Raw genomic sequence first — 19,322 nt, 5'->3', positions numbered from 1 at the left:
GGTCTAGGACACCTACCCTCAGGATGACTGCACAACCCAGCATACTTGCAATGCCCTTCGTTGTACAACCAGCATGCCCCCGGGTGTCTGACGGCCACTGGCCCCTGAGCCGTTGAGGCCCCAACGCCAGTGGCCTCGTCCCTGGAAAGGAAGGAGGCCGTTGCGCCGTCATCAAGCAAAGCCAGACAAAGCCAGCGCATCATCGCCCACGGACATCTTGTAAGGGACCAGCCAGCTGTAAGTACTCACCAACTCGGCTTACCCTGGCAAGAGGAAGTCCCTAACACTGACCTCCCCTATATATGCCCACCCATACTCCTCCTCCCCCCGACTCTCCCCCTCCTTCCTTACTCCACCCTCCACCTTCTACTCCTTTTAACCCCTTCTAATCTCCCTCCTAACCACTAACAGGGGCCTATTCTATAACCCCTTAAACCCTGAACCAGGGTAAAAAAAGGGGGGGAGGGGGAAGGGGGACCAACAGTCCCTCATCACGCTCCTTACCCTGTCGGGTGCTCTCCACACTGAGTGTAGTTAACAGGAGTACTCCTTTCTTATGACTGCATGGATGCAGACTGTCCGGTGAACAGGAGGTGAAAACAGGGGGGAAGGGATGGGGGTAAACCTAGGCTTACATTTGTTATATGCAGGTGTGCTGAATACATTAAATTAGGACAGATCTTGAATGGCCCCTCAAGTCAAGGCTTTCAGGTAGGAGGAGAGCAATAACATTAACAATGTGCATACTTATATCTGATCTTCATACATATTTGCATTAAGTGTACCTATGCTGGGCACATCTGTTACACTGAGTACATTAGGCAAGCTAAATACATTAGGCCCACTAGACATATTAAGCATGTTGGGTACATGAAGTTAGACAAAACACAGAGCTTATCAGGTACCCTAACTGCGATCCTTCAGGAGGTACTAAATGTAATTGACAGGAGCACATTCTTACTTTGACTGCATGCATGTGGACTGTCAGGTAAACAAGGGTTAAGAACATTCATCAAATGATCCTTAACTTAGAACAACAGCAAACAGGGTACGAAGTGTACCGGGACATTTATTGGAACCAGTGACTATCCTAAGCCCCAGGGGTATACAGCGGTTTGGTCGCAGGACCCAGAACTTGTGATCAAGGGACAGGATATTCCTTTTTGTGTAATATATGCAATATAAAGTGTACGATATATGTACCAAAGTGTAGGGACTATCTATCATGATAGAACTACCGCCGGAGCCCTCCTATTTCCCCATCAATGGGAGGGCTCCGGCGGTAGTTCTATCATGATAGCTCAAGTGTGAACTCAGCCTTACAGGTCGATGTCAGCGCCAAGAAGAAGCGCACTCCTTTTACACCGTCATCAGCTGATTCCACATAGATGTCTACAAAACCTGTTCTATTAAACGCTTATACAAGTAGAGCCCCCGACAGAGTGGAGAAGGTGTCAGCAGTAAGTGTGTGATGATGTCACTGATTATTTTGCCCTTCCTCTGATCTGTCAGAACAATAACCCACATAAAACGGATCCTGTCTGTTGAGCATACGCCTTCACTCGGTCAGCATTTGGTCAGTAATCCATCGGTATTGCTAATGCCAAAAAAACAGGAGTGGATCCAAAACAGAGAAGACACGTGAATGGAATATTTGCATGTCTTCTGTGTTTTGTACCCACTCCTGCTTTTGGCTACCAAATCACAAGCCAATTCTGATGGGACCAAACAGGCCTTACAGCTGCTACACAGACAGGATCCGTTGAGCTTGGCGTGGAAGTCCTCAGGGTGGGAGATCTATGGATCCCATCAGGTGCTTGGTCGCTTTGCCGGCCTTGGTGAGTTGGACTCTTCTCCAGGGATCTAGCTGTGGCAGCTTCGGGAGTGCCTTCGGGTAGTTCACCATGTAGGTATGTCGATGGGTTGGATACCAATGTGCTCCCACGCTTTATCCAGATCATCCGGTGTATGTATTGCGATGCGTTTCCCATTCTTATTTATTGAGAGTCCAAACGGGTACATCCAAGTATATGGGATTTTTTTCGCTCGCAATGAATCTAGTAAGGGCTTCAGTATGCGCCTTTTTGCCAGCATTAATGGAGCAATGTCCTGGTAAAGGGCGATATCTGCATCTCCGTATATAATCCGACCTTTAGTACGAGCTGCTTCCAAGGCCCGCGCCGTGTCTACAAAGGACAGTAGGCCGCAAACCATGTCTCTCGGCCTGTCATTAGGTTTTGGCTGGGGTCTTAATGCCCTGTGTATGCGCTCTATAGTGATTGTCACAGTTGAATCAGGGTCTAATAGGTCTGCAAATATTTCCATGGCTACTTTTCGTAGCGATTCAGCCACCCAATACTCGGGAAGGCCTTTTATATGAATGTTGTGCCGTCTGCTGTGGGTTTCCTGGTCCTCTAGCAGTGAGAAGGCTCTGTTAAGCTCTTCAGCGTGTCCGCTAAGGCACTTCAGCCACCCCAGTGGCATGCGATCTCAGGTCTTGCGTCGCTTGTTCCAGTGCCTCAACTCTGTACCCCACTTGGGAGATCTCAGTTTTAATGTCTGCCAGTTCGGTCAGGACCGGTCTGAGGGCTTTGTCCAGCGCTTGGCTGAGCACTTTGGTGAGGAAAGACTTGGACACCGGTGCCGGGTCTTGTTCTTCAGTTGTGCCGCAGCGCTCACTGTCCTCCTCTGAGTCTTCGGCTTCCGCCTCTTTCATGGCACCTGCTCCCAGCGAGTGAGAGCTTCTCTGTTTAAGGAACTTTTGCATGTCTTGCTGTCCTTTGTGGGATCAGGGAGTATCTGGGGGGTCTAGTCCCCTATCTCGGCCGTATTTGACCATTTCTGGTCTGGTCACTGCTGTTTATAAGGCTGTAGATGTTAGGACGTGGAGGAGCAGCTCTTTCACACAGCCATCCATGCCAGCGGCCAGGCTCCGCCCCCAGTCCTGTTTCCTTTTTTGACTCAGTTACAGTAGGTGAGGTGGTGTTCCATCAAGATACCATCCCACACATTTAGCTACACAACATGCTCTTCAAGGTGTCCAGCAGCAGTGATGGCCAGTTTGCAGTGTTCGCCGACGAACACATGCGATCTGCCATCTTCACTCCCAAGTCCGGCGATGCAGAGGTAAGTCCTTACCTGTGCCTGCACCGCGAGCCGCTCTGAAACACATGTGGTCACCGGGAGCAGGCAGTTCCAAGAACAGCCCGATGAAGGCTGTTCTCGGAACTGCCTGCTCCCGGTGACCGCATGTGTTTCAGAGCGGCTCGCGGTGCAGGCACAGGTAAGGACTTACCTCTGCATCGCCGGTCTTGGGAGTGAAGATGGCAGATCGCATGTGTTCGTCGGCGAACACTGCGAACTGGCCATCACTGTCCAGCAGCAACCCTAGCCGGCTTGATCGCTATATCTCTCCCTCATTGAGAATGTCTGGAACTGAATAGGGTGAAGATTCTACCATGCACAGCAGACAGCAACCACCTTGGCTGATACCATCCAGCCACAAGTTTATTTCATGGGGACATGAAGACCACTGAAGGGAGCAAGGAAGACAAAACAGAACAGCAGGCACAGCAGGCTGGGGATGAGAGTTAAGATCTCCACAAATACGGCACATCTTGTTGGGTATTTTCCCTATGCCTGATTTGCTTACACAATCATAATAAAAATGTATGAGCTGCAGCAAAGACTAATGGTGATTCAATGACTAGAGGTTATGACATCATGGCATTTTCTTTTTCTTGTTTTCTGCAGGGAAACCATTCAACCCAAGAATGTTCCTGGCCTGTGCTTTGGGAAACATCATTAGTTCTGTACTATTTGGGGAGCATTTTGATTACAAGGATGAGAAGCTGCAGGAACTTCTTACATATACATCCACATTTATTACAGCGATCAAATCTCCACTAAGCACGGTTGTCTATCATTATATTATGCATCTTTTGTTGTCATTTCCACCAGATTATCAGTAGAGATGAGCACATTTAAAAAAAAAATCGATTTGCCAAATTATTTTTATTTTATTTGCTTTGATCCGAATTTATTTGCGGCAAATCGCGTTAAAAAACTGCTATTTCCTGTCTGCAGAGAGACTTTATAGCGGTGTAGAACACTGTGCCTTGCAGTAGCACTCATAGGGAGTCTGCTGTGGAAGTGAAACAATAATGTGAGTCAGTATGACATGCAGATGACAGGCGTCGCTCTTAGAATCACTGCACACTTCACTTATTTGGGCAGTTACGAGGCCAAAACTGACCAAATAACTCAAGTGTGAACTCACAGGCCTTACAGGTCGATGTTAGCGCCAAGAAGAAGCGCACTCCTTTTACCCCGTCGTCAGCTGATTCCACATCGATGTCTACAGAACCTGTTCTATTAAACACTTATACAAGTAGAGCCCCCGACAGAGTGGAGAAGGTGTCAGCAGTAAGTGTGTGATGATGTCACTGATTATTTTGCCCTTCCTCTGATCTGTCAGAACAATAACCCACATAAAACGGATCCTGTCTGTTGAGCATACGCCTTCACTTGGTCAGCATTTGGTTAGTAATCCATCGGTATTGCTAATGCCAAAAAACAGGAGTGGATCCAAAACAGAGATGACATGTGAATGGAATATTTGCATGTCTTCTGTGTTTTGTACCCACTCCTGCTTTTGGCTACCAAATCACAAGCCAATTCTGATGGGACCAAACAGGCCTTACAGCTTCTACACAGACAGGATCCGTTGTGCATCTCATTTTTCCTTCCTTCTGACAGATCAGAAGAAGGGTCAAATAAATGATGATGTCAGCCAAGCCAAAAAGGCTAAATAGTGGCCCAGTCATGAAGTGGGGAGGGTGGAAACAGCATGAGAAGTCCACAGAGTGGCCTTATGACAGACATAGTGCTGGGGTGAAAGCAGCATGAGGAGACCATAGAGTGGCCCAATGATACAGTCTGGAGGTGGCGGCAGCATCAGGAGGCCACAGAGTGGCACAATAACAGTGTGGAGGTGACAGCAGCATCAGAAGACCACAGAGTGGCAAGGTGACATAGTGTGGAGGTGGCATCAGCATGAGGAGACCACAGAGTGGCAAAGTGACATGGTTTGGAGATGGCAGCAGCATCAGGAGGCCACAGAGTGGCAAGGTGATAGAGTGTAGAGGTACCTGATTGCTTAAGATGGTGGGTGAAAGAAGGAGCACTGGGCATCAAATGTGTGGTATCAGACAGGTAACAGAATCAGAATAGTAGCTGAGGCAGGTAGCCAGAAGAAACCGGTCTCTTTTGCCAAAGTGTTGGTGTGGCACCATGGATGATCTAGTCTGATGCATCAGCCATTGGCTGATCCACACCTGATTCATTTTGACAGAGGTCAGTTTCTCTACATTTTGGGTGGACAGGCGAGTTCTCCTTGGGGTAACTATCGCCCCCGCCACACTAAACAGACGCTCTGATGCCATAACAGCCATTCTGAAGCCAGGAAAGCTTGTCCAGGGCAAACTTGGCCAGTTACGGCCACAAATACAGTTTGGCTGCCAAGTAGTCCAGAGGATCTTTGATGTGGGGTGGCAGGGTGCACCCAAAGTATGCCCCAACCTGCTGGTTCATGTTCTGCTCTATGTCTACCTGTTGTTGCTGGTGAGTAGTTTCTTCAATAGGCGGGTGAAGAAAACTGCTCATCAGCGACTCTAGACTTAAGTTGCTGCTGATGGAGCTGGTAATGCTCCTGCCCCACCTCCCCTCTCCATCAGCCATGGCAGTGGAACGTGAGAGCAGAGGGCCCCCCAGTCAGACCTTGGTGAGGATGGGTGATGGCACACATAGGCAGCTGCCAACTGACTACATAGGATGTGTTCTGTCTTCATATACATTCACACAGTGTGCAGTCTGACATTCAGCTTAAACCACTCCTGTCTTAGAAATAAGAGGAATGTTCTTTGTAGTCTAACTTGTTTGTTGGCTGACAAGTTGTACTCTCTGCACGATGCACGTGAGTGAGAGATTGTACATTTGATTGGTAAAACTACAAGAATACAAATAGCAAGTATAAGTATAAAGTAAAGATAGCATGTACTATAACATTAAATTAACACTGAAGCACATGGTAAAATGGCTGCCTGTACTAAAGATTGCATGGCTAGCTAACAGTAATAACAACTCCCTGAATAACAGTTATAACTAACTGAACAGCTCTGCATAACATGATATCTCTGAAACAAAGGTAGATCTCTTACCAGATATTATTTTACAAGGATGGTGGAGTTTGAGAAGGAGACATGCCTAGGACAGCTCTGTACTGTGTCCTGGAGACTTCTCTTTCCCAGGATGCTTTGCACTCCCACAATGCTTTGCACCACCCACAATGCAGCAGTCTTTCTAACAAGAAAAACAGTGCAATACAATTTAACACTGCCAGATGGTGCAATAACTATATGAATCACTACAGGAATACCAAAACTAAGGCAGATGTGATCTGAAATCATTTTCCCTAACTCTGCTGGGCAGAACATGATGTATCTATAGTAGTTCAGTTTGTCCTCCCTCTCAGCAGCTGTAAAAAAGGCCCCAGTTTTGGACCGGTAGCGAGGGTCCAACAAGGTGGAGAGCCAGAAGTCATCCTTCTGCCGAATGGTGACAATTCTGCTGTCACTAAGCAAGAGAGCATGTATTGGGCCATTTGCACAAGTGACTCGGAGGGACTCCCTGCCTCCATCTCTACTGCATACTGCCACGACGTGTCTGGGTCCTCTGCCTCATCTTTCTCATTGTCCTCTAGCTCCTCTGCCTGCTCTTCCTCTCCTGTCACATGTGTAGATAAACCACCCATTCCGGTAAACATTGCTTGTGCTCCAATGTCCACCTCCTCCTTCACTTCAGCCCCCACAGGGCTTATGTGGCCATGAGATCTAGGTGCCACGTCTCCAGTACCCTGACCAGCCAGATTTACCAGCATCTGTTCCAGGACATGAAGCAGTGGAATTACATTATTCATCCTATAGTCCTGGTGACTGACAAATAACGTGGCCTCTTCAAAGGGCGTGAGCAAATGGCAGGTGTCACGCATGAGCTGCCATTGGCTGACATTGAAGTTACACAGGGTAGTACTCCTGTCCACTTGTATTATCATTTATGGCCTTTCTCTGTTCGCACAGTCGATCAAACAGATGGAGGGTGGATTTCCAACGGGTGGAAACGTTGCATATTAGCCTAGGGGGATGCCGTTCTGCCGCTACAGCTCAAGGAGGGTTTGCTTTGCTGTTTACAGGTGGCTAAAGTGCATGCAAAGTTTACTGCCCATTTTTAGGATGTCTTGCAGATGGGTGAATGACCTCAGGAACCGCTTGAGAACCAGATTGAACACATGTGCCATGCCTTCCAGTTGTCGGTCACCATGGTTCTGATTTTAAGTTGTCGCTGAGAAAGCCAGGATTCGATCTCTTGATGAAGGACATGGAGCAGTTCCTCCCCTGTATGACTCCATTCGCCCAGGCAAACGAGCTGCAGAACAGCCTGACACTGCCGTGCTCTGAACATGTGGTATGCTGGAGGAGTACTGTGAATTGTCCCTGCAGTGGAGGATGAGGAGGCAGAGGAGGACATTGTCGGAGGAGCAACGGTGTGGCAACGTGGAGGGGAAAGCGGCGTCACCTGGCCAAGTTGCTGGTGTGGCTGTGCAGGTACCACATTCACCCAGTGGGCCATAAAGTACATGCATTGTCCCTGACTGTAGTTACAGAGCCACACAATGGCACTGCTGTGCACTTTGGCAGACACTAACAGGCTCAAGGACTAGCACACCTTCTGTTCTTCATGTGTGTGCAGGGCTGGTACTGCATTTTTGGCAAAGAAATAACGGCTTGGGACTCTCCATCTCGGCTCGGCACAAGTCCACCACTTGGAAAGGAAGGGACTGCAGCAACAGCAACTTGGACAGGAGCAGGTTCAAATTCTGCACTTTTGAATGAGTGCACACATACTGCTGTCTCTTGGCAATCGCTTCGGTAATCGATTGCTGATGGAATGAGTGACGAAGAGTAGGAGGGCGAGGAGCAGGAGCATCAGGACCAGCAGATGATGGGAAGGACCTTCGGCTGAGGTGGTGGAGCCTTGACTGCCTAAAATCGGGTGCATGCCACTGGGTGACACAGTGGTTGCTGCGACAAGCTGGACCACAATATTGGAGCCACGGTTCTCCAAGGCCATTTTATGGCGATGCTGCATATGTTTACATAGGGCTGTAGTGCTAACATTAGCACCCTGGCCATGTTTCACCTTCTGCCCACAGATTCTACATAAGGCCACGTTCACCTCCTCTGGAGGCTTAACAAAAAACTGCAACACTGTCGAGTAGGTGATTTTACCCCCAACACTATGCACTGACTGAATGCTACCGCCGCTGCCTATGTGAACCTGTGCACCGCTACTTCTCAGCAGGTAGGCTCCTGTGAAGTGGGTGGTCTACCCCGGGCACGTTTTGGCTACCGACCTAAAGCCACTGAGGAAGAAGGTAGCCCAACCTTCGAAACGCGTCTGGCGTGGACGAATAGGAAACTGACCCTGGCAGCTAACCGGCAAAACTAGATTTTATTGCTATCTAGAAAAAGCGCTTCCATTAAACAAACTGATACCAGGTCTACTGGCCATAGCCTGGTAACCCACGGACAACAGAAGCCAGCTGGAATAATTAAATCAACTGCATGGAGGAGTGAGAAACGCCCATCGCAGACAAGTCCAGACTGTGCCTACGATCTGAACAGAGTGAGACCTGTGAACTGCGGTCGGCTCTGGATACACGCGGATAACAGCGAAAGCGGACCATACAGCCCAGATATACCAGCAAGGTACCTCCTTACTTCACACACGAGGTAAGCCCTCTGTGCAGCCACGCTACAGACCGGAGAGCAGCACTAAGTGTGAGTACCCCTACAAATAGCAACGATTGGTAATCACTTACTGCATATACCTTCACCTCGGGTCGAATGTGGAGAGTGTACAACACTGACTCAAATAATTGAAACCATATTACCGGAGTAAAAAACTTTTTACCCGGAGGGACCAGCTACAGTTGTGGAGCTGCTACTATAAAGCCCTTGAATACAGGCAGTCTATGCACTCTAAGTAGCGATTGACTATCACCTACCTAAACACAGCAACACTATATTCTATTTGGATTCTTTACACGATTAAGAAGTGCTCACAAATATTTTTGCAAACTTTGTATATTTTCACTTTTATATTTTTTCTCCTTGGATTTGTTTGGATTAATTCTCACTTGGAACATTTGCTACATTTTATTTCACATCGGTCTCTTTTTTGCTCATGAGAAATATATCACTTGGGGACTATACATTATTTGTAGACACCTATTTGAATATTTATTCGATTTCATCAACTATTGCATTAGTCGTTGGTCCATTGTGTAGCCAGGTTGGACCCGAAAAGGCAGCTCAATACCAGCTTTATTTTTAGCGACTAATAGAGTTCATTTATACCAACGATTAGTCGTATTACAGTTTATAATGTATTTAGGACTATTTTAGTCATTTTATGCTTGTGCTATTCATACTATATTTTATTTTGAATAAATATATAAACTTGTATTGTTTGGTGATTCCGGATATTAGAGTGCCCATCTTTACTCTTACTATATTATTTTGGTGCTTTGAGTGCGACATCGGATAGGTGCACCTGGCCATCCTAAAATAGGAGGCAGAGCCGTCCTTCATTTGACTTACGTTTTGGCTACCGACTTTCCACTGCGGCCACCCTGCTGACTCCCGGCCATGCTAGCGACTGGCTGGCTCTGCCACTGCCTAATGAGCAAGCTGCCACTCTCTTCTCCCGATGATGATGATGAGGCCCCTTCGTCACCCAGCATCCAAGTTCGATAAGCTACATCATCATCATCGAGTACTGTCTGCACATCACTGATATCCTCCTCAACCTTCTCTAGGTCAAGAGCCTGACTGATAGCAACACCAGCTCACACACCACTCTCCTCATCACTACTTGCCCACCTAGTTGAGGAAGTTGCGGATGTCTCCTCCACATCTTGACTAGGCAGTAGCTGCTTACTGTCTTGTAGCTCGTCATCACTGTATAGTGGAAATGAGCCCATAGCATACAATACTTCTCTGGCTGAGGGAACAGAAAAGGACAGAGGCCGGTTGAGGACAGATGAGGGCACAGGGACTGCTCCCAGGCCATGCCAACTAAGGGTTGTTTCTGACAAACCCACCGACTCTTGGCTGGGGGTGTCTGATATCATTTGAGACGAAATGGATGATCGAGTCAACCATTCAAGAACCACTGGGTTGCTGGTCAAGACACGACCACTAGATGACACCGGGAGCTCAGGCCTCTCACTGTGACCCCTGCTGCCACGGCCTCTTACTCTGCTGCGACCTGTGCCTGCGCCAGAAACATTTAGGCCTCTTTCCCTCCCCTGTGCAGGGCCTGGTACTTCTCTGTCTGACATACTGTTAGATCAAATAAATATATAAAAAGGAAATTAAACCACCGCAAAAATGGCTTTCATTTTCTTACTTCACCACACACTAATACACACAAAAAAGGGCTTTAAAACATATTGCATAACTGCACCGCTGAAAGGCAAATATATTTTACTTTTACCACTAATACACGACAAAAAGGGCTGTAATTTTAGCACTTCAGCACACAATGGCTAATAAGCTCTCCCCCCCCCCACTAATAACAGCCAAAAAATGCTTTAGAACATATAACTGCACCGCACAAGGGTAAACAAAACGTAGAGATATTTCCTTGTAATAACCCCTGTTAATGGCGGTATCACACGGCACTTGCACCCCAATAAGAAGAACGGTTTGCTGGAATTACAGAGCTGTATGATGGCAGTGTGGATCCCCAGTCAGTGCAGCAAGGTGTAATAGGATTGTTCCTGTTCCCCAGGCTGTAACCTCCCCGACTGAACCCTGTTCTACAGAAATACTGTGGAATGATTCCTCCCTATTTTTTCCCTACACCTTGAATAATCTTTACCTGCACTTGTAGATCGTTTTTTTTTAGCCCAATGAAGTCTTTCCTCGCACTGTCCCTAGCGCCTGCTGATGTCTCTCCCTGCACTAAGTACACTGGAAAATGGCAGAATCTAAGATGGCTGCCGCTATTTATAGGGCTGTGACATCACAGGGCTGGCTGGCTGCTGATTGGCTGCATGCATGGCATTGTGGGTGATCCCGCCTTGTCAGAGTTCCTTTCTCCATGTCCTCACATGTGCAGCAGCCATTTTAGGGAAAAATTTGATTCGTTACCACGAAGCGCAAGGAAATTCGGCGGTGCAAATCAAATTTTTCTTGAAATTCAGAACAAATTCCACTTAGTCAGCTTTGATTCGCTCATCCCTAATTATCAGTATACTATACAAAAGTCTTAGTCAAAAAACGAAGCACAGTAAGAATGCTCTCAAAAATAATTTATTTTCAATTCAGTTTATTTCTATCAATTAAGAAAATGCAAAGTGAATGAACAAAACAGAAATCTTAATCAAACCAATATTTGGTGACCGACCTTTGCCTTCAAAACAGCATTAATTCTAGGTACACTTGCACACAGTTTTTGAAGGAACTTGGCAGGCAAATTGTTCCAAACATCTTGGAGAACTGAGCACAGATCTTCTGCAGATGTAGACTTGCTCAAATCCTTCTGTCTCTATGAAAAATGATTGATTGAACAGTTCGAGGTTACAACCCAAAAACTTAGTAGAAAAATAGTAGAGGTGGGACGAATCCAATTTTTTTCGAATACGAATACGAAAAGGTTCACAAATATATTGAATCTTTCGAATCTCAAATCCTACGAATCCTGTACATAAGGATTGTGGGAACGGTGTAAGAAACAAAGTGATTCAAACTCAATATTCTTTTAATATGAAAAAATATAGAGACCTTACTTTTTTAACAAAGTATTCGTCAACACAGAAAACTTGTCAGGAGAGCTGTGCAAACAAGTCCAGAAAGTGTCAACCGCTGCCCGGGCACAGGAGAGGCGGCCACCCGGGACCCGAGGTTAGTGCACTCCACAGGCTGCTGTTATGCGGTGCTTGCTTAGGGTTTAACTAGGAAAAGTTCACGGGTAGGGAAATAGCAGGCGGCGCGGGGACGTGGCGCTGGGACAGGGCAGTTTCTAGGGAATTTTGCCAACAGGCGAACAATACAAAAGGCTGTGTAGAGCGGCGCCCAGGGATCTCACTGCACTTACTATTATCCCTGGGCGCCACTCCGTTTGCCCGCTCTGTCCCCTGGTATATTCCACGCACTGTATGGTAATTGATGCTAAATTCGCAACAGGGAGGAGACATCAGCTTCTCTCCTGGGCGTTCCTTCTCCCAGGCTGTGAGCTCTGTATACTCTGCACACTGCATACTTTATATATACTACAGTGGAGAGTATACTGTGTGTGTGTGTGTATATATATATATATATATATATATATATACAGTATATATACTAGCTGATGTTCCAGCGTTGATCGGGTATTTATTTATTGCAATTTTATATTAAATAACAGTGACTTTCACAATGGCCACCCCTTTAACGGTGACTACCCCTTTAACAGTGACTTTCACAGTGGCCACCCCTCTAACGGTGACCGCCCCTTTAACAGTGACCTTCACAGTGGCCGCCCCTTTATCAGTGACTTTCCCGGTTGCAGCCCCTTTAACAGTGACCACCCCTTTCATCAGTGACTTTCACGGTGGCCGCCCCTTTAACAGTGACTTTCACGGTGGACGCCCCTTTAACAGTGACCACCGCTTTAGCAGGGACTTTCATCGTGGCCGCCTCTTTAAAAATGGCTTCCATGGTGACTGCCCCTTTAACAGTGACTTTTACGGTGGCTGCCCCTTTAACAGTGACTTTCACTGTGGATGCCCATTTAACAGTTGACTGCCCCGTTAACAGTGAATTTCACAGTGGCCGCCATTTTAACGTTAACGTCCCCTTTAACAGTGACGTTCATGGTGGCCAGCCTTTTAGCAGTAACTTACACGGTGGCTGTCCCTTTAACAGTGACTGCCCCTTTAACAGTGACTTTCACAGTGGCCACCCCTTTAACAGTGACTGCCTCTTTAATGGTAACTTTCACAGTGGCCACCCCTTTAACAGTGACTTTCACAGTGGCCACCCTTTTAACAGTGTCCGCCCCTTGAACAGTGAACTCCACAGTGCCCACTCCTTTAACATTGAACTTCATGGTGCCCGATCCTTTAACAGTGAACTCCACAATGCCCGCCCCTCTAACAGTGAACTCTACTTCCGTCTGTTTAATAATAGCCCCTGCCCCCCATTAGGGTTGCCACCTTTTCTTAAAGCCAAACCCAAACAGAAGGGAGGAAGGGAGGGTGGGCGTGTCTGAAGTCAGCGCTGCCCTGGGCTAGCATCGCATTACTCCCAGCTGATCGCTGTGCCCGAGTCTGAGAAAGGCTTGTACCCGGGCACAGGATTACAAACCAGGACTGTTCGGCTCATTCCCATACGGGTGGCAACCCTTTCCCCCATGCATGTAGCAGTGTAGTTGTGCCTTCATACGTCATATGACTGAATATTTCAGGACTGTGATCAGTTGTAATGACAACCTGGAGTAGGACCTGCAAGCTTATATTGGCTGATGTAACCGTGTGTATGGCAGTTACGATTTAAGTGAAAGGCTGGCAGGCTTGTATTGGCTAATGCAGGAAATTGTTTGGGAATATCTAGAGAATGGTACGTCCTAGAGAGCTGAGACCCCCGCAAGAATTATTTCCAGGTAGCAAGGGATGTGTATACCAAGTTTCGTAGAAATGGATGGTTGTGTTTTTGAGTTTTCACGAAAATACACATATACTTCATTTTATATATACAGTACAGACCAAAAGTTTGGACGCACCTTCTCATTCAAAGAGTTTTCTTTATTTTCATGACTATGAAAATTGTAGATTCCCACTGAAGGCATCAAAACTATGAATTAACACATGTGGAATTATATACATAACAAAAAAGTATGAAACAACTGAAAATATGTCATAGTCTAGGTTCTTCATAGTAGCCATCTTTTGCTTTGATTACTGCTTTGCACACTCTTGGCATTCTCTTGTTGAGCTTCAAGAGGTAGTCACCTGAAATGGTCTTCACTTCACAGGTGTGCCCTGTCAGGTGTAATAAGTGGGATTTCTTGCCTTATAAATGGGGTTGGGACCATCAGTTGCGTTGTGGAGAAGTCAGGTGGATACACAGCTGATAGTCCTACTGAATAGACTGTTAGAATTTGTATTATGGCAAGAAAAAAGCAGCTAAGTAAAGAAAACGAGTGGCCATCATCACTGTAAGAAATGACGGTCAGTCAGTCCGAAAAATTGGGAAAACTTTAAAGTGTCCCCAAGTGCAGTCACAAAAACCATCAAGCGCTACAAAGAAACTGGCTCACATGCGGACCGCCCCAGGAAAGGAAGACCAAGAGTCACCTCTTCTGAGGAGGATAAGTTCATCCGAGTCACCAGCCTCAGAAATCGCAGGGTAACAGCAGCTCAGATTAGAGACCAGGTCAATGCCACCCAGAGTTCTAGCAGCAGACACATCTCTAGAACAACTGTTAAGAGGAGACTGTGTGAATCAGGCCTTCATGGTAGAATATCTGCTAGGAAACCACTGCTAAGGACAGGCAACAAGCAGAAGAGACAAGGAATGGACATTAGACCAGTGGAAATCTGTGCTTTGGTCTGATGAGTCCAAATTTGAGATCTTTGGTTCCAACCACCGTGTCTTTGTGCGACGCAGAAAAGGTGAACGGATGGACTCTACATGCCTGGTTCCCACCGTGAAGCATGGAGGAGGAGGTGTGGTGGTGTGGGGGTGCTTTGCTGGTGACACTGTTGGGTATTTATTCAAAATTGAAGGCATACTGAACCAGCATGGCTGCCACAGCATCTTGCAGCGGCATGCTATTCCATCCGGTTTGCGTTTAGTTGGACCATCATTTATTTTTCAACAGGACAATGACCCGAAACACACCCCCAGGCTGTGTAAGGGCTATTTGACCATGAAGGAGAGTGCGCCAGATGAACTGGCCTCCACAGTCACCGGACCTGAACCCACTCGAGATGGTTTGGGGTGAGCTGGGCCGCAGAGTGAAGGCAAAAGGGCCAACAAGTGCTAAGCATCTCTGGGAACTCCTTCAAGACTGTTGGAAGACCATTTCAGGTGACTACCTCTTGAAGATGTAGTCACCATCACGAGAATGCCAAGAGTGTGCAAAGCAGTAATCAAAGCAAAAGGTGGCTACTTTGAAGAACCTAGAATATGACATATTTTCAGTTGTTTCGCACTTTTTTGTTATGTATATAATTCCACATGTGTTAATTCATAGTTTTGATGCCTTCAGTGTGAATCTACAATTGTCATAGTCATGAAAATAAAGAAAACTCTTTGAATGAGGTGTGTCCAAACTTTTGGTCTGTACTGTATATATATATATATATATATATATATATATATTACAAAGAACAGTGTACCGTATATATACTACAGAGGACAGTATACTGTATAGATATATATACACTACGGAGGTGAGTATACTGTATAGATATATACTACAGAGGACAGTATACATATATATATATACTACAGAGGAGAGTATACTGTATATATATATATATATATACTACAGAGGACAGTATACTGTATAGATATATACTACAGAGGAGAGTAAACTGTATATATATATATACTACAGAGGACAGTATACTGTATAGATATATATATATACTACAGATGAGAGTATACTGTATATATATACTACAGAGGACAGAGGTATTTTTGTCGAGTAAATACTCAAATATTTGTTCAGGTAAGTAGCCGCCCTACTTGCTGGTAGAGAGGTAATTTACATAATATAAAAGTGCAGTTTTTGAAGAAACTACTGAACGAAAAAGGGTATAAGCACTATATATTGATAAATCACAAAAATGAAAAAATGACTTTAGGGGGGTGATAGAAGCCCTTTAAGTAAGGAAATTTAATGGGCAGTGGGTATGGAGTGGGTATGGACCCACTGTACCAACTATCCAGTTTGTCTTTGCTCTAGTACTAAGGGCGTTATCTTGGCAGTCCCCTGGTTCTTACCCTTTATCCCTTGTACAAATATCTATTTGCATCTGGGGAGCCACCAGGCTGTTGGCAGTTGACCCATGGGCGTCAGAGACATCAGTTTGAAGCACCGAGGGATTAGGCAATACTCTTAATCAGTTAACAGACAGAGTTCCGGGCAGGCAGAGTTTGTGCATATCTGTAAAACAATCCAAGGCTCGGACAGCAGAGAGTATGGTAGACAGGTCAGGGCAGGCAGTGGAATATCAGAACTGGTTAACAGGCATATGTTCAGTACATGGGCAGACAAAAAGGATAGCACATCTTACTGGCTAACTAGAAATTAGTATCCTAAAGCTCAGGCACTTTCCACTAGAGAAGGTCCCATTAATACCCAGAAGTCACCTTTAAGGCCAGACACACAAGTGAATTGAATTCAATAAACCTGTAGCATATTTCGGTGAGAGGTTCCATTCTGGCCTTGCTCCTTTTGACAAAATTGCACAGCATTAAAGTGATTTATAATGCTGTGTAACCCTGAAAGTCCTGAAATCTACTGACTTGCACTGACATATTGCTGTCAGTGTAATACAATACATTCCAGGACTCTCAGGGTCACACAACATTATAAATCAGTTTAATGCTGTGCAATCTAGTCAAGAGGAGCAAGGCTAGAACGGGACCTCTCACTGACATAGTGGTGCCGATGCCAGTGACGGCAGGCCAAGGCCTAGTGTAGGCCATAGGACTGCCTCCAGTGTTACCTAAGAAGCTCTGGTGCACTCTGCTGGTGAATGTCAGAATAGCACTGACATTAAAATACATTATAGGAATTGTGCAATGTATTTTAGAAGCAATCAAAAGATTGGCAATTATAGTCCTCTTGTGGACATATATACATATACATATTTGGTACTGCCGTGTCCGTAATGATCTGTACTACAGAATTATCATGTAATTTATCCCATATGGTGAAGGCAATAAAAAAAGGAATTGCTTCTTTTTGCTTATTCGCCACAAAAAACTAATACAAAGTGATCAAAAAGTGTTATGTACCCCAAAATGATACCAATAAAAACTCAAAAATCACAAGTTGTCTCACAAAAATCAAGCCATCACACAGCTCTGTAGAAAGAATAATCAAACCACTATGGGTCTTGGGATGCAGTGATGCAAAAACATTTTCTACTTTAAGAAAAAGGGCTTATATTGTGTAATAGTAGTAAAATGTAAAAAAATAAATAAATAATTGTATATGCTGCAATTGTACTGAACCATAGAATAAAGTAATCATGTTACTTATGCCGAAAAATGAACACCGCAAAATGTATAACGTAAAAACTCACTGGCAGTATTGCTGTTTTTTTTACCCATCTCTCTCCAAAAACGAGTTCATAAAAGTTATTCAGTAAGTTTTTTTTTAAGCATCAAATAAGTTAAAAATACTGTATACAATAGAGACCCTATGAGGGACCAAGATCCAACCCTACATATTAAGGCACACCAAGTTCCCAATAAAAACAATGATGACGCCCAGACAATCCATAGGTCAAAAAAGATATCCTAACTGAATAACATAATGTGACATACCCGTTTCATGTTATAAGACATCTATGATGAGGTGCACACATTTTCGATACACGTGGGGAAGAAAAGGTGGGCACATTAATAACATAATTTGCTTCCCTAAACACTTAAGGCTCCTGGATTAGCCCCTTCTCTGCTCTAGACCAGCAAATATGGAGTCATTAAACCCCTCACTGCCCCATCTCTTATTTTTTTGCAGTTGTTCTGTGTTGCCCAGTTTGTAGGGAATCATGTCCACTGAACGTACTGGCCCGCTCACTGTCTACAAAGGCTAAGACGGAACATTGCAATCCATTTATATCTTCTTGCTTTCTTGGACAGCTCATTCTTATATGTAATCCTCATGTTCATCTTTTCTTCATGTCCTCTCTCTGCAGCTCTGCAATACCGTCCCAGCTCTTCTGAAGGTCCCGGTCATCAAACATCAAGTCCTTAAAAGAACAAAATTTCTTGCAACATTTGTGAACAAGTATATAAAGTATCACAAAGAGACTTTGAATCCGGAATCACAGCGGGATTACATGGACCATTACCTGATGAAGATAAAGGAGGTAAGGGAATTTTTTAGGGTGATCTGAGAAAATGTAGTCTACATGACCTCAAATTCTTGCTTAATCCTATTTGACTCAAATCATAAATGACAGCCTTATTAAATTTGAGATCTTCATTTACAATTGTGCAAGTTTCTGAGCTGATCCTTCCATACACACACATGAAGCTAATATAACAAATAGTGATGATCGAGCACCAAAGTGTTTGGGTGTTCTGGCCAAAAAAAATGCTTTATTCATGTGCTCGGCCGAGCACCCGAGTATAATGGAAGTCAATGGGAGACAACCAGTCATCCCCTGCTCTGAAGAGGGTAGGGTGCCTGGACCATTGGAAAAGGTCAGAAAGTAACAGGAACACCATGGGGACAATGTCTAGATGCATTGGCCTCCCAGGTCGCTGATGGGAACATGTTGTCCGAGTTGTACGCCACTTTTACAGACTGACAAAAATACGCACAAATCCCCCCCCCCCCCCCCCCCAAAAAAAAAAAAAATCTATTTTACAGGAAAAATTGTTTGGAAACATTCTTTCCTGTATACTCAATTGTATATAAAGTGCAAGTGCTGCAAAAAAATTGCAAGGAAGAGGCACTTTGATACAATCTGTATATCACATAAAGGAGGGCCTCATTCACACTGTGGTACAATTATTCAGGTAGTGGGACACCTATACTGACAAAGCCTATGCACTAAGTGAAAGGGCTGCCAAAAAGTACAAGGAACAGGCACACCCTTGACAAATTATGATTGATGGCCTGCTGGTGACCCCTCAAAAACATTTGGAGCAAGGGCCTGCTGATCTGACCATCTAAAACCTTAGGTGTGAGGGCCTGCTGATGCATTGGTGACTCTAGATAACCTATGGGTGATTGCTGTCACGGATGGTGTTGCAGAAAGCTGGAACTTATAAATAAACATCCGACTGGCTTGATCCCAAACTAAGGAGCATATGGGTGAGCCCTATAAAACCCCTAGAGCTCTCCCTGACTGCTATGCCCATGCGTCTTTATGGTAGAGGATTGCATGTCCACGTACCTCATACTATGTGACACCTGAAAACCCTATAATAGTGAAGGGACACGACCACCGGCTCCCTGCACTT

General features: G+C 45.3%; 1 protein-coding gene across 2 annotated transcripts in view; it reads left to right on the top strand.

The window, feature by feature from the left end:
• The window catches only part of LOC122939698 (cytochrome P450 2C29-like), a 228,690-nt gene that overhangs the window by 128,737 nt on the left and 80,631 nt on the right, over nt 1-19,322 (top strand). For both annotated transcript variants that reach the window (XM_044295870.1, XM_044295871.1), the window contains exons 5-6: nt 3,754-3,914; nt 18,047-18,220. In XM_044295870.1, coding sequence (XP_044151805.1) covers nt 3,754-3,914; nt 18,047-18,220 — 335 coding nt within the window. The remainder of the gene's footprint in view (nt 1-3,753; nt 3,915-18,046; nt 18,221-19,322) is intronic.

Source organism: Bufo gargarizans, chromosome 5, assembly GCF_014858855.1.
Source record: "Bufo gargarizans isolate SCDJY-AF-19 chromosome 5, ASM1485885v1, whole genome shotgun sequence".
Taxonomy (NCBI): domain Eukaryota; kingdom Metazoa; phylum Chordata; class Amphibia; order Anura; family Bufonidae; genus Bufo; species Bufo gargarizans.
The sequence above is the reverse complement of the archived record's forward strand: the minus strand, read 5'-3'. Positions and strand labels throughout refer to the sequence as shown.